This window comes from Cervus elaphus, chromosome 9 (assembly GCF_910594005.1).
Source record: "Cervus elaphus chromosome 9, mCerEla1.1, whole genome shotgun sequence".
NCBI lineage: Eukaryota > Metazoa > Chordata > Mammalia > Artiodactyla > Cervidae > Cervus > Cervus elaphus.
The window spans coordinates 80,397,994-80,413,591 of NC_057823.1; the positions used below are offsets into that span (position 1 = coordinate 80,397,994).

Genomic DNA, 15,598 nt, shown 5'->3' on the forward strand with positions numbered 1-15,598 from the left:
TCAACCGGAATGATCTTGGGTCGTCCCCACATCGGACATCATCATCATCCCCATTTCACAGCTAAGGAACCTGAGGCTCAGAGAAGCTAAGGTACTTGCCCAGGCATGGCTTTAGAAACCTACTCATCAGGATCACCTGTTAACTCACAGCTTGCTGGGTTCCCCCCAGAGTTTCTGATTTAGTAGGTCTGGGGTTCTAGCATCAGCCTGGGGAACCTGTTCAGTATCCAAACTTTGGCCCCACACCAGATCCTCTGAATCAGAATCTCACTCTCACAGCATCCCCAGATGACTTGGGCACACGTCCAGGTCTGAGTCTGGATGCCGCTGCCCTTGGACTCTGCTCAGATGGCCCAGAGAGCAGGAGCGGCAATGTCGCGTTTACCTTCCGCTCTCCCCAGCTTGCCAGGCGGGTCGGAGGATGCCTGCCGCCTCTGTTTGGAAGCTGCAGTGCCCTTTCTTCGATGCCCTCCTGCAGAGCCTTGCCTCCAGAACGCGGGCACTCCTGCTGGTTCCCAGGTTGATGCATCACCAAACAGAAATCTCTCCACAGCACCCACCTCCGTCAGCCCTCCTCTGAGTCAAGTTACTTTTGAGGCGAAACACTTTTTGTTTCCTTTTAAAAACTGCTAGATAGGTTTCAGAGCAGTCTGAGAAAGCAGAGGGCCTAACCCTAGGGACACCTGCTGTAGGAATGAAACATACAGAGAGGTGGGAACGTACTCTGGTTTTAGAAAAAAAAGAAAAACTTCGATATTGGGAGATAAACCAGTCTTTAGAGAGGAGTCAGCCAGGATGGGTGATGGGAAAGAGTGTCTCCGCCTCTCTCGTCTCTTGTTTTTTTGTTTGTTTGTGTTTGGCCGCTGTGTGGCATGCGGAATCTTAGGTTCCCCAACAAGGGATCGAACCTTGGCCCCCTGCATTGGGAGAGTGGAGTCTTTACCATTGCACTGCCAAGGAAGTCCCTCTTGTCTCTTTATGATGTGATAATCTGGAACAATTTTCTCCTCAAAAAAATGATGATAAATCACACCTATAGATTTCTTACTATGTGCCAGGCATTGTTCATAGCACTTCACAGGCATTATCTCATTTCATCCTCTTAAAAACACTGTGGGTTAGGTAATCCAACAATTTAGTCCTATTTTAAAGATAAAGAAAATGAGGCTGAAAATAAGGTGTCCAAAGTCACATAACTGGTAAAACCGAAGGGAAATTTGAGCTGTCTAACTCATAAGCCTACACTGCCTGGTACTCTTCTATGTACCAGTGAATAAACAGGCCTTCATGTCTTGGGGGAGCTCCCATGCTTGCAGATAACAGGACACCAGTAATTTTCAACTTCATCTCAATGCCTGAGTCACAATAAGAATGAAAAGTTACTTCAGTCTGGACTTGAGCTGCAAAAAAGCTTACTGTGTACTCTGTAAATCTTAGATATTTATTATGTAATTAATGCTGTTCGATCACACACACACACACACACACACACACACACACACACACAGGAAAGCTTAGACGTTTTTTAAGAAAAGCTTAAGCCCTTATCGATTGAGAACTTTTATAACTCTCAAAATGGAGGCATCCCCATATCTCTACAGGTATTTTAAATGAATTGAATTAATCATAGGCTTAAAAGTCTCTTGCGATCTTCGTTAACTTCCCTGGGTTTAATTAAAACATCTGTGCACTTTTAATTTATCGATTCATCCAGCTCATATGTCATGTTTTTAACACACCCCAGCATGCTCTGCATCATTTTTAACCCGATTTCCACTTAACTAAAGCAATTAAATTCACCCCGGATTAATTAAAGCATCCATACTTTCGTGCTTAAGTCAGCGTGCGCTGCTTCCCCACATGGCTCCTGAATGTCAGAGATCTGACACACCTGATGAGTTTTTCGTCCTTCTGGAAATTCTTCCCTGAATCGCTTCTTTGCTTATTAATGTGCCGTTTGACAGAACGGGAATGAGGAAGTGGGTGCGCCTGAACTTTGGCCCTCTGAGCCGGAGGCTCTGTCAGATGCATCCTTGACTTTGCTGTCTTCACAGGGGCTGCTGGATCTCGCCCGCTACACTGAGGCCAACTCAAGTGTCTGAGGGCTCCAGGCAGGAAGGTGGGGGGCGGCTCCGGCGATCGTCATGAGAAGGGTGGCCGGTCATGTTTGCATTTATACTTTTGTCATGGCTCCTTAGTTCTGCTTTCCATCCTCCTCACTCTTCCTACAAAAAATGGTCCTTTCTTGTCCCACCCATTTCATAGGGAGGGAAAACTGAGGCACCAAGGTCAACAGGCTTCTCCGTTGGGCATGGTGAGCCAGGGAGCTATTCAGATAGGAGCAAATGAGCCCCCTGGAAGCTAGTTTGGACTTCTGTCCCCTATCCACTGTGACAGAGCCCGTTTCCCCTCAGCTGTGGCAGCATTGGAGGTTATGTATTTTAGATTTTTTTAAAAAATTTTTTATTGAGGTATAGTTGATTTCCAGTGTTGTATTAATTTCTGCTGTACAACAAAGCAATTCAGTTATATGTATATACATTCTTTTTTTATATTCTTTTCCATTATGGTTTATCGTAGGATTTGAGTATAGTTTCTCTGTGCTATATAGTAGGACCTTGTTTTTTATCCATTCTACATATAAAAGTTATAGATTTCTTTAATCTGATAAGTCAAAGATTATTTCTTATTTTTATCTATACTTATTTAATTGCTAGTGAAGTTGAGAACTTTTCATACTTTTATTGGCAATTTCATTTATTTTTTGCATTGCATTGAGTCTTCATTGCTGTGCCTGGGCTTTCTCTAGCTGTGGAGGGTCGGGGCTGCTCTTCATTGCGGTGCGTGGGCCTCTCATCGTGGCAGCCTCTCTTGTTGTGGAGCACAAGCTCTTGGCACAGGGGCTTCAGTAGTTGTAGCACGCAGGTCCAGTAGTTGCAGTTCCTGGGCTCTAGAGCACACTCTCAGTAGTTGTAGCCCACAGGCTTAGTTGCTCTGTGGCATGTGGGATCTTCCTGGAGCAGGGATCAAACCTGTATCCCCTGCATTGGCAGATGGATTCTTAGCCACTGCACCACCGGGGAAATCCTTATTGGCAGTTTATGTTTATATTTATCTGTCCTTTGCCCAGGTTTTTATTTGTTTGTCTCTTTTTATTGATTTCTAAGATTTTTTTTTGTATTTCATATGTCAAGCTTTATTCTGTAAAATATGTTAGAAAATATATTTCCCCAGTGTTTCCTCAGTTGTCTTGTTATTCAGTTGCTCAGTCATGTCCAGCTCTTTGCAACCCCATGGGCTACAGCACTCCAGGCTTCCATGTCCTTCACTATCTCCCAGAGTTTGCTCAAAATCATATCCATTCAGTCGGTGATGCCATCCAACCATTCTCATCCTCTGTTGCCTCCTTCTCCTCCTGCCCTCAGTCTTTCCCAGCATCAGGGTCTTTTCCAGTGAATTGGCTTTTTGCATCAGGTGGCCAAATTACTGGAGCTTCAGCATCAGCACCAGTCCTTCCAATGAATATTTTGGGTTGACTCCCTTTAGGATTGACTGATTTGATCTCCTTGCAGTCCAAGGGACTCTCTAGAGTCTTCTCCAACACCACAGTTCAAAAGCATCAATTCTTTGGCACTTAGTCTTCATGGTCCAGCTCTCACATCCGTACATGACAAATGAAAGAATCCTAGCTTTGACTATATGGACCTTTGCTGGCCAAATGATGTCTCTGCTTTTTAATACACTTTCTAGGTTTATCATAGCTTTTTTTCCAAGGAACAACCATCTTCTAATTTCATGGCTACAGTCATCATCTGCAGTGATTTTTGGAGCCCCAGAAAATAAAGTCAGTTACTGTTTCCATTGTTTCCCCATCTATTTGCCATGAAGTGATTGAACCAGATGCCATGACCTTTGTTTTTTGAATGTTGAGTTTTAAGCCAGCTTTTTCACTCTGCTCTTTCACCATCATCAAGAGGCTTTTTAATTCCTCTTCACTTTCTGCCCCAGGGTGGTGTCATTTGCATATCTGAAGTTATTGATATTTCTCCCAGAAATCTTGATTCCAGCTTGTGCTCCATCCAGCCCAGAATTTTGCATGATGTACTCTGCATGTAAGTTAAATAAACACGGTGACAATATACAGCCTTGATGTACTCCTTTCCCGATTTGGAACCAGTCATTTGTTCCTTATCTGGTTCTGTCACTTCTTGACCTCCATACAGGTTTCTCAGGAGACATTTCTTTAAGAATTTTCCACAGTTTGTTGTGATCCACACACTCAGGGGCTTTAGTGTAGTCAGTGAAACACAAGTAAATGTTTTTCTGGAATTCTCTTGCTTTTTCTATGATCCAGCAGATATTGGCAATTTGATCTCTGGTTCCTCTGCCTTTTCTAAACCCAGCTTGTACATCTGGAAGTTCTCAGTTCACGTATTGTTGAAGCCTGGCTCAAAGGATTTTGAGCATTACCTTGCTAGCATGTGAAATGAGCACAATTGTGTTAGTTTGAACATTTTTTGGCATTGCCTTTCTTTGAGATTGGAATGAAAACTGACATTTTCCAGTCCTGTGGCCACTGCTGAGTTTTCCAAATTTGCTGGCATATTGAGTGCAGCACTTTCACAGCATCATCTTTTAGGATTTGAATAGCTCAGCTGGAATTCCATCACCTCCACTAGGTTTGTCAATAGTGATGCTTCCTAAGGCCCACTTGACTTCACACTCCAGAGTGTCTGGCTCTAGATGAGAGACCACATCATCGTGGTTATCTGGGTCATTAAGACCTTTTTTGTATAGTTCTTCTGTGTATTCTTGCCACCTCTTCTTAATCTCTTCTGCTCCTGTTAGGTTGATACTATTCCTGTCCTTTAATTGTGCCCATCTTTGCATGAAATGTTCCCTTGGTATCTCCAGATCTCTAGTTGTTCCCATTCTATTGTTTCCCTCAATTTCTTTGCATTGTTCACGTAAGAAGGCTTTCTTATCTCTTCTCACTATTCTTTGGAACTCTGCATTCATATCAGTATACTTTCTCAAATCTGATCTTCTTGGTCTCTTGAGTTTATCTTTTTTATATATCCCATTCACAAAATAATAAAATTAGTCTTTGGTATTTTTTCAAATACTGTGTAGTTTTTTTTTTTTCTTATTTGGATCTTTAATCTGTATCAAATTTATGGTGTGTAATAGAGGTTAGACTTTATTGCCTATCAAATAGATTGTTACCTGCAAGAGCCCAAAAATAATGGAAACTTACTTTTCTTCACTTCAGCTCAGCACCAAACTATGTCCACAGTCTCGAAAGACAATGGGACACCTCTTTTGGTTTCAGTGACACTGAACTTTGTCTCACCTCCATGACCTAAAATATTAATATTATATCCTTAATTGCTTCAGAAGACTCAAAGCCTCTTTATTTCTCTGTCCCTTTTTCCTACCATCTAAGCCAGCTACTCACATATATTAGGTTCTTCATAAGTGTTTATTGACTGAGATGTGAGGCAACCAATTAGTACAATTTTGACAATTTCTCAGAGTACTAGGTTCAAGTATTCTCCAGTTTCTTTTCCAGAGAAATTTTCAATCAGATTTAAAATCATTTTTAAAAGACACATTATTTGTTTTTTCAAATTTAAGTCTAGTTGGTTTGCCATGTTGTGTTAATTTCTACTGTATAACAGTGACTAATTATACATATATATTCTTTTTCATATTCTTTTCCACTATGGTTTATCATAGGATATTGAATATAGATCCATGTGCTATACAGAAGGACCTTGTTGCTTATCCATTCTGTGTATAATAGTCTGCATCTTCTGATCCAAAACTCCCAGTCCTTCCCTTCCCCACCCACCCCCTTGGCAACCACAAGTCTATTTCTGATTCGTAGATAAGTTTATTTGTGTTGTATTTTAGACTCCACATATAAGTGATATCATGTGGTATTTATCTTTCTCTTTCTGACTTACTTCACCAAGTATGATTATCTGTAGGCTCATCCATGCTGCTGTGAACGGCATTATTTCATTCTTTTTTATGACTGAGTAGTGTTCTATTGTATATATGTATATATGTACATCTTCTTTATCCATTCATTTATTGATGGACACTTAGGTTGTCTCCATGTCTTGACTGTTGTAAATAGCCCTAGCGCTGCTATGAACATTGGAGTGCATGTACCTTTTCAAATTGTAGTTTTGTCTGGATATATGCCCAGGAGTGGGATTGCAGAATCATATGACAACCCTGTTTTTAAAAAGACACTTTATTTGAAAATCCCTCCAACATCTAGCCCAACCCACAAATGCCTTGTCAAGATACAGGCATGTTCCCCGTGTGTCTGGCTGACTGGTCCTCTTCAACCCCCTCTGCCTTCCCTCCTTCCCTGTACTGCAAGCTCCAAGGAAATTGGACCCATTTTACTTAAAGCAGCAGACATGAGTGACTTGTCCTATTACTTCCCAATGAGTAAATAACATGGATAATTCATTTCATCCTTTACAGAGAACTTTAGGGCGGTGTGGGGCAGGGGGGTGCGGAGCTCCAGCTTAATCACTAAAATGAGTTTTACACCATTTAGGTGAATCTAAATTGTGTCGTAATTTTGTCATCAGCCTGTAACTTGTCAGTCATTAGTGGCAGTGGTAATTTATTTTTCTTCTGCACGAGTCTTAGAGCTTCCATTTACTAGATTTACTAAAACAGGAATAGCCACTTTGTGCATTTTAATTAATTTTAAATAGAAATTTGGATGTACAGTACTATGCTCCTTTAAAGCCTTAGGAAGAGGTAAGAGAGACAGGGACGTAAAACTTTCCACTACGATTACAGAACCACCTCCCATCCACAACCAGGGGAAGAACAAGATGAGATCTTTCTGTTAGTATTATTCCAAGTTGTGGTGGTGGTGGTGTGTGTGCCTTTGAGACCTGGAAGTCAGTTTGGTGACTCAGTTTGGAATGTCACAAGGGAACATCTATTGATTTAAATACCAGGTGTCAGTTACCATTTGGAGTCCTCAAAGATCATCGCACACATACTGCTCCCAACGACTCAAAGAGACAGTTTTTTTTTATGGCAAATGTGGGTCTCAGAGAAGTTCAATAATCTTGTCAGAATCCCACAGCTGGTAAGTGATGGGTCAGGATTTGAACCCACATCTTTCCGGCAGCAAAACCCTTGCTCTTTGCACTTCTGTTCCATATCACTTGCAAGCAGGTGGAGTCAGAAATATCTGTCCTATAACTTGCTATAAAAACAAACAAACAAAAAAAAAAAACTTGTAGACTTAGTGATAGTAAAATTAGTTAGAAAAGTTATTAACGCAGGAGGTCCTTACTTCATGTGCAGCCTCCCAGGTGAGGATCAGGCTGAGCCTTACATCCTGTGATGCTCTGGGTTGAGTTATGTCTGAGGATGAGTCAGTTACCCTGATGGAAGGAATTCTCTATGATGCAGGTCATCAGTGGCTACCAGAGGGGGCTCATCTGGCATTTGCACTCTGTCCCATGGCAAATGGGTAATTAGAGAGCTTCATGCTTCTTTAGCCTGCCTTCTACTTTTTCTTTTTTTTTAATGTGACATCAGTGGAGCCTGGCAAGTGTCCTGCTTTCTGGAGAACATCACAGTGTTTTGCATTTTTTTAACCACCCTCCCGGTGAGCATGCAGCAAACATATTGAAGGAAGGCTGCATTTAGAATGTAGAGAACTCTCTGACCTGACTGTTCTCCCTTTTTTTCCCCTGAGAAATGTAAGTAGGTCACATTTTAAACCAGGCACCTGGTTTTAAATAAAATCCATGCTTACATTCTAGAGAATTCAATGTTTTTTCACCACCTTAGAGTTTTTGCAGAAGAGAAACTGTTTCAATATGAACAAAGAAAATAATCCTAACTTTATTTTTCAATTGATAAAGACAATAATTTTTTCCTCTTTGCTTCTTACCCTCTTCCACCTTTGGGGCAGAAGGAATGTACAATGGAAGCCCATTGGTGGTGATTTAATGCAACTTTCTCTGCCATCCAGAACTAGTCTGATTCTAACCCTCAGGTCAGAAACAGCCCTTGGAAGCTCATCCCACTAGATACGCACACTTCTCACTCTTTTCCCTCTTGAGTGTGCATGACTGGCAGGGGGTAAGAAATGGTGCTTATTCAAGTCTTCCCGCCAAGAGATATCTTCAGTGTTACCTAGATCAGAAAGGGCAAGTGAGTGTTCTTGTCCGCCTGCTCCCAAGTCCCAGGCAGGGCGCTACATTGAAGGTTTTCAGGCTTTTTCTAGACTCAGGGAAGCAAAATGCTTTGATCTGTCTCTGCAGAGGTGCAGGAAGGGAGACTAGTGCCTCATGGGTACTCAGTGGCCATCCCTGACCTAGAGCTTAGCGTGAGTGTATCATGGGGCACTGACATGGAACCAGTGTACTTTGTCCTGGAAACCCTCTGCAAACTTTGAGAAAGCCCAGCATTTCTCATACTTGTTCATATTAACACAGTCTCTAATTTTGAATCTCGGGTTTCCTGGTTTAAAACTCTTCCCTCTCCCCTCTCACAGACAATCAGCATGGGTAGCAGCTCTATGGGTCTCTCCACTCTTGAAAATAGAAGGCAAGTTCTCTATATTTAGAGAGATTTTATCTAAATTTAACATGTAACTTTGATGTTCTCACTTTTGAACTCATTCTTCTTTTCTGGTATTAATAGAGTCATAAGGATAAGAATTCTACTGGAAATGGTCTTTTTTTTTTCACCTATTCTACTATAAAGCATCTGTTGGGCAGGGGAAGAAATAGCCCCTCCATCACATGTCAACTGTTGAGATGTTTTTGTTTCACGTCAGTTTATAATTAAGGTCAATTACCATCAACACACCCTTCCCCAGAAAAAGGCATTGTATGTACAACATGAGGTCCACTCTAGAAATTGTTCTTTCCACACCTTTCAGAAATGACCATGTAGTGCTTGCCCACACCCTCACCACTTGGGAATCCCTGAATGAATCAGGAACGTAATAGAAATATTTACTCAATCAAGGCAACATTGATGAATGTAGCACTAGAAGAAAATCAACAATGATAACCATAATCTTGACCTTTAGTAATTTACTATATCTTTGGGAAATTAAACACTCACAGATGAAGAATGAATTACTATAAAAAAAATAAACAGCATGACAACAAAAGAGGATTGATAAGGTGGGTGGGGCCATTATTATGGAGTGATCTGATTAGATATGGTATCACATCAGGGGATGGGGAGACCATTCCAGTTGTACACACATGTGTGACTGTAGAATTCTTGGAGCCACTGCATTACAAATCACAGATAAACCAGGAATCACTAAAAACACCTCTGTAGGTCATTTCTGAAGGTCTCTGAATGCCAGTTCCATAACCTGGGACAGTGTCCTGATTTTAGGCTTACACTAAAAGCCAAGTTCTTCTAAGAGATTCTTGTCCATAGTAGTAGATATAATGATATGGTTGTCGGATTAAATTCACCCATTCCTGTCCATTTTAGTTCACTGATTCCTAAGATGCTGATATATTCACTCTTGCCATCTCCTGCTTGACCACATCCAATTTACCTTGATTCATAGACCTAACATTCCAAGTTCCTATGCAATATTGTTCTTCATGGCATTGGACTTTACTTTTAGCACCAGGCACATCCACAGCTGAGCATCATTTCCACTTTGGCCCAGCATCTCCATTCTTTTTGGAGCCATTACTAATTGCCCTCCACTCTTCCCCACCTTCTGACCTGGGGGGCTCATATCTTTTTGCCTTTTGTACTATTCATGGGGTTCTCGCCACAAGAATACTGGAGTGGTTTGCCATTCCCTCCTCCAGAAGGCAAAAGAAGAAGGGGGTGGCAGAGGATGAGGTGGTTAGATAGCGTCACTAGTTCAATGGACATGAATTTGAGCAAACTCCGGGAGATAGTGAAGGACAGGGAAGCCTGGCGTGCTGCAGTCCACAGGGTCACAAAGAGTCAGACATGACTTAGTAACTGAACAACAGAAGGCAGGCTGGAAATTCAGATTCTTTACAAACTGATCCTGAAGTGAAAAGCCCAAAGCCTGAAGGTGACCACCAAAATCCCACTCTTAATGACCTCCAAAGGGGCAGTATCGGCATAATTGAAGCCAAACTGGTGAGAATGGCTGGTAATTCATACCAGGCCATCCCCTCTGATTGTCGGCCTTCTTCATCTCAACAAATGAAAGAGGGTCCCTGCTGATAAGAACTGCTAAAGATCCGTGTCTTTAACCTGCCCTCCCCGTCATTTTTTTTTTTTTTAAGGCCAGACATCTTTCCTCTTTATTCTTTGTCACACATCACCCTTTGGGGTAGGCACAGTTATTTCTTTGTGGTCTAGATAAGGAAAGTGAAGCATAGAGAAGTTGTGTCTCAACACTGGCCCATCCCCTTCCTTTTTAATGAACATAAACTTACCAGGAATAGCAGTTGACTAATCTGAAGGTAAAATATTCAGCAAAATGGGTCCCGATCCCCATTACCAACAACAGCAACAGTACTTGCTTGTCCTTGCGGCTTAGTTAAGGGCACAGCTTAAGAGGTGAAGCAACCTGGTTTCCCATGGGACCCCCTACTGTTGAATTTTGTGATTTCAGCAAAGTACTTTCCCCAGTCTGAGCTTCACCTATAAAATGGGATTGTGATTCTAACTCCACCTCACTGGCTGATAATGACGATTCAGCAGTAAATTGTACCTAAAGCATCTTATGCCATGCCCAGAGTATAATAAGCATTCAGTTGATGATAACTGCTTTTATCAGTAGCATTTTAGAATTAATTTTTATTGGAGTATAGTTGACTTAGAATGTTCTATTAGTTTCTGCAGTACAGCAAAGCGAATCAGTTAGACATATGTCCACTCATATTTAGAGTCTTTTCCCATATAGATCATTACAGAGTATTGAGTAGAGTCCCCTGTGCTATACGGCAGGTTCTTATTAGTGATCATTAGTAGCATTTCTGTGGTGGTGGTGATTGTTTATTTGAAAATGGCTCTGCCGAGCCCGTGGCCCAAGTCCCCAGCCCAGAGCAGCACAGGCAGAGCTGAGATGCCCAGCGGGCTCCGCTCTGTAGGCTGACACAGTCCTTCGAGCCCTGGCCCCCCTGACCTGGTGCTCTGTCTCCGCGCTTTGCAGCCGCCTGCCCCGTGCTGTGCAGCGGGAACGGACAGTACTCCAAGGGGACGTGCCAGTGCTACAGCGGCTGGAAAGGCGCGGAGTGCGACGTGCCCATGAATCAGTGCATTGACCCTTCCTGCGGAGGCCACGGCTCCTGCATTGACGGCAACTGCGTCTGCTCAGCCGGCTACAAGGGCGAGCACTGCGAGGAAGGTAAGCCCGCGGGCGGGGCTGGTGTCTGCAGGTCTGGACCTTTGCTGACGAGCCTAGTCCTGGCTCCCTGTTTTGCAAAGGAAGGAAACATTTTACATTTCAAACCCCTCAGCTTTGATGAACTTCTTAAATTGTAGAACTTGAGAGAGTGAGCTTAAGGGTGGCTCTGAAAGGCATGGTCTGTTTTCCCCTCCTTTGTGATAATTAGCTCCTTTTCTCTTTTTCCTTTGTTTTTCTGTCTTCTCTCTCCTTCTACTTCCTCCCCTTCCTGCTCTTTCTGTTCCTTTTCCTTCCTTCCCCTTCCCCTCTTCTCTTCTTTTTTTTCTGCTTTATTTAAAGCCCTCTACATTGAGAATTACGCTATCCAATAAGAACAAGCAAGAATCCTTAATTCTCCTCCCTTCCCCAAAGCTTTAAAAAAAAAAAAAAAAAAAAACCTGTCCCTGGTAATCTCAGATCCATATATGTCTGTGTAAATATTTCTGCAAAAATTCATATCCATAGAAGGCAGTCAGGCTTGAGAGACGATAGGTACCCATGTCGTTTAGAGACACCACATAGAGCAAATGATCCTGGTTACCTGCGGTCACAGAGCCAGAGGAGAGAGGGTGTGCAGTGAGAAAGCTGGGATTTGATAAGTCCCGAGGAGCTCACTCTATGCTTTGAAGTGGCCTCTAGCACATGGCGGAGGAGAGGGGGAATCAGAGGATGTAATCAGCTAAATCCAGTTTGACGAAACATGATCAGAGATCAGGCTTAGCGATTGAAAGAGGGAGGTTTGGAGGAGAAAATGCAGGAATAGAGGGAAAGAGCACCCCTCTGGAGGTGTTCAGAAACGAGCTCTATGTAGTCCTGGTTACTCCAGTTGGTGCTTCTAAAAGTCGTTTGGTAGCCAAGTGTTGGGACCTGCATGGCAATGGAACTCGGCCAAGCTGCCTGTCAGCCTTCCCCTCTGTGTTTGGCCTTCCAGCCTATGGGCTGTAGTTGCCCATCTATTGCATCTTCCCATATAAAGAATCAACCCCCATTGGTAGGAAGGTAAAAAGCCATTCTTCTCAGAACCTCACCTGCTCCTCAGCCTTTGCATTGGAAGTCTTCAACATCTTTCCACTCAGTCCATCTCCTGGTGAAATGTCCCCATGCAACCCAAACAGCTCTTCCTCTCCCATCCTCCCACTGGAAAAAATAAGCATTCACTCGCCCAACAAATTCAGGGGAGGAGTGAAGCCCACTGCCTCCCCCATAAGAAACAGCTTGAGATGACCACCCAGGATGTCTCCCCGGAAAAGATCCTTGAATGCCAGATACCCATGTTCTCTCTCAGCTTCTCACTGCCAAGCTGATTAAGAATGGACCTCAGATGCCACGAGGTTCCTAGATGCAAGTGGATCTGTTCTCTCATCCTGTTATTTTACAGATCTCTGGGTTTTTGTACAAACTCACCAACCATTACAGCCCTCACTACAGAGGAATGACAATGGCTTACCCTTAGAAAAGCGTACAAAAGCTCCCGTTGTAACATCTCCCATTTCATGGTTTTTAGAACTATTTTCACAAGGCTCCGCTTCCGTGACAGTATTCTTCTAAGATTTTCCAATACATCAGTGCTAGTGCCCTTAATGGGACCCAGGAGAGTGACCCCCCGCCCCAGGTCATCACTTACTCAACTCTCTATTTTTTCTTCTATTATAAAAAGTAGGCTTCCTCCCTCTGTCTGCATCATAAAACCAAATTGGGAGTTTGGATGGAGGAAGTGCTGATTTAATAAAAAGGTCAAAGTTCTTAAAGATAAATGGACTGCAGGAGGCAAAGCTTCATTTTGTGCAAACATGGGAGAGGCCAATAATACGACAAGAAAGGTTAAAACGACCCTTTGCATACATCATTTGGCAAGAGGATAGTGATAGAACCATGGCATTGCACATCTTAGAATTTTTTCTGTCCAGGAAGGCTTGTGTGTATCTGTATGAGTGGAATTTCAAGTAATTTCTCAACGTTCTCACTGTCCCAACTGGTCTTATTTAAATGTTTGGAATGAATTAAACATCCAACAAAACAAGGAAGTCACGTGGATCATTATGAAAGGATGAAGTTTCCTCTATTGATTTCTGCTACCCCAAAAGAATGAACCGAAATGATTCATATGCTGTTTTCAAAACAGGAAATGGAATCAGAAAGCCTGGATCAGCACTTTTTCTTCCATTTAGCTTTTTTTCCTTTGATATTCATCATAGTCATAACGTTCAAACAATTTACCTGAAATGGCCATGGCAATGAAATCAATAGCTGCCATCCTCTGTTTTTGCTGCCTAAACATTGTTGTACTATTACCAAATTTGCACAAGAAAATGAAAGGACAGATTCGTGAGGTTTCACTCAATGATATCTGGGGGAGTGGGAAGGTGACGAGAGAGGAATTGACATATTAGTTTAAGTCAGCCATGTTTTCATGTCAGTTTCATGGTTGAGTCATTTTTCAATGACATTTAACTTCATAAATGTAATTCATGGTTCTTCAGGGGTTTATAGTACATATTGTTTGTAAAACTCCTTGACCTCCTTTTTTATCCTTAGGGATAAAAATTGCATTCACAATCCTTTTTTGTCAAACCTACAGAGGGCCCAAGACTAAATGAGTTCTAATGATTTCAGCTGCCAAGGGGCTGGTGGTATAAGGCACATGGTACTTAGCTGGTAAAGGCCACTGTCCCCCTTTTAAGTATAACACTGTTTCTATTTATAAAGCTTCGTAAAATGCCATCCTCCCTCCTGCCTGCTGAAGACTCTAAGGACGTGACCACAAGACCACCTTATGAAATTGGAACCAAATTTAAAATTCATAGTGAAACTATTCCCCTTAAAGTCTGAATTTAGTTATTCTATCGGCTGCTGTAATTATGTAGCACAAAGGGCATATTTACTGGTCTCAGTGACCAGAGAAAGAGTTATCTCCCATCTCTAGATGCAACAAATGGTTCTTTTGATGACATTCCACTCCAAGGCTAATAAATCTCAGTGGATTTTCCTCCTTCCTTCACACTGTAATTCAGGATAGAGCAGAGAAAGCTAATTTAAATCTGGAAGAAAAGTGCCATTTTCTTTCCTTACTTTTTTTTTTTTTTTTGGTATATTACTTTTTATGTCATCCTTTTAAGAAAATGATTATATTACAATTTCTTCAGTTTTTTGAAAGCTCCTAGCTCTTGGCACCTCACCAAACATTTTAAGTGGCTAATTATAGATGGAGAGTCATTATTGAGGTGCACAGCACACAGGTATTTTCATGTACTTGTTGCTTTCTCTATGTCCGAAATGAAGACAGAACTTTGGGGTTTTCTTTTATGAAAAGAATATGGGCAAGATTGTTGCTTAACAAGTGAGTTCATATTTTGCAGATTCCAAATTACACTACATTCTTCCCCAAAGCAAGACGTTGTTAGCACCCTTTTGTCCTTCTTGTCAGTCAGTCCTTCTCACTGAAAATTTATCTTGTTAACAACAATGCTTATGGCAGAGTCTGCTGTTCATCCTCTCAGCAGATGTGTATTGAGCACCTACTATATTCCCTTGACTGGGCAAGGCATGCAATGTCAAGGGCATTGCACAGCCTCTTTGTGAGTGTCTTCCATGTGTTGGAAACTTTCAGTTCGTTTCCAGCCACATGTGCTCCACCTGACTGAATGGAGCAAATTAGAAAGTATCAGAAAGGGTTGATGTCATCAGGAGTACTAGTCCTCAAGAGAATGAATTCAGCCTGAAAGTGGTTGTAATCAGAGCAAGTAACATCATAAACATCTCTGAGTATAAATCACTGAAATGTACCTTTCTGAGATAGTATTCCTGATTGGAAAAAAAAAAATCAGTGGCAGCTTTTGTTTCCTCATGGCTCAAATAATTTGGAGCTGATTTGCATAAATAGTATCTTCCTGAGAAGGTCCAAATGGGATCCTAAGGAACATCTCTTAACACTGAAAATTCTTACTTTTTGCCTGAAGGCAGAGGTACTCTTTGGAAGCTTCATGGAATATCATGAATTCAGTTAAATCCAAGTTCCTGGAGTCTGATGTCCCCCAGAATGAAGTAGTTCGGGTAATCTAAATCATGCCATATTTGGAGCTGATGTACCATCAGTTTTAAAATAACACCATTACTTTGTATATCATAAGAAAGAAAAAGAGCTACTACGCTACAAAAAGCTGGGACCCCAAGGGGTTGCCATCTGAATGTCAT

The 15,598-nt window shown here is 42.0% G+C and overlaps 1 protein-coding gene across 3 annotated transcripts in view; it reads left to right on the forward strand.

The window, feature by feature from the left end:
• TENM2 (teneurin transmembrane protein 2) overlaps positions 1-15,598 on the forward strand; it is a 1,355,200-nt gene that overhangs the window by 1,181,022 nt on the left and 158,580 nt on the right. For all 3 annotated transcript variants that reach the window (XM_043913490.1, XM_043913492.1, XM_043913491.1), the window contains one exon: positions 11,174-11,368. In XM_043913490.1, coding sequence (XP_043769425.1) covers positions 11,174-11,368 — 195 coding nt within the window. The remainder of the gene's footprint in view (positions 1-11,173; positions 11,369-15,598) is intronic.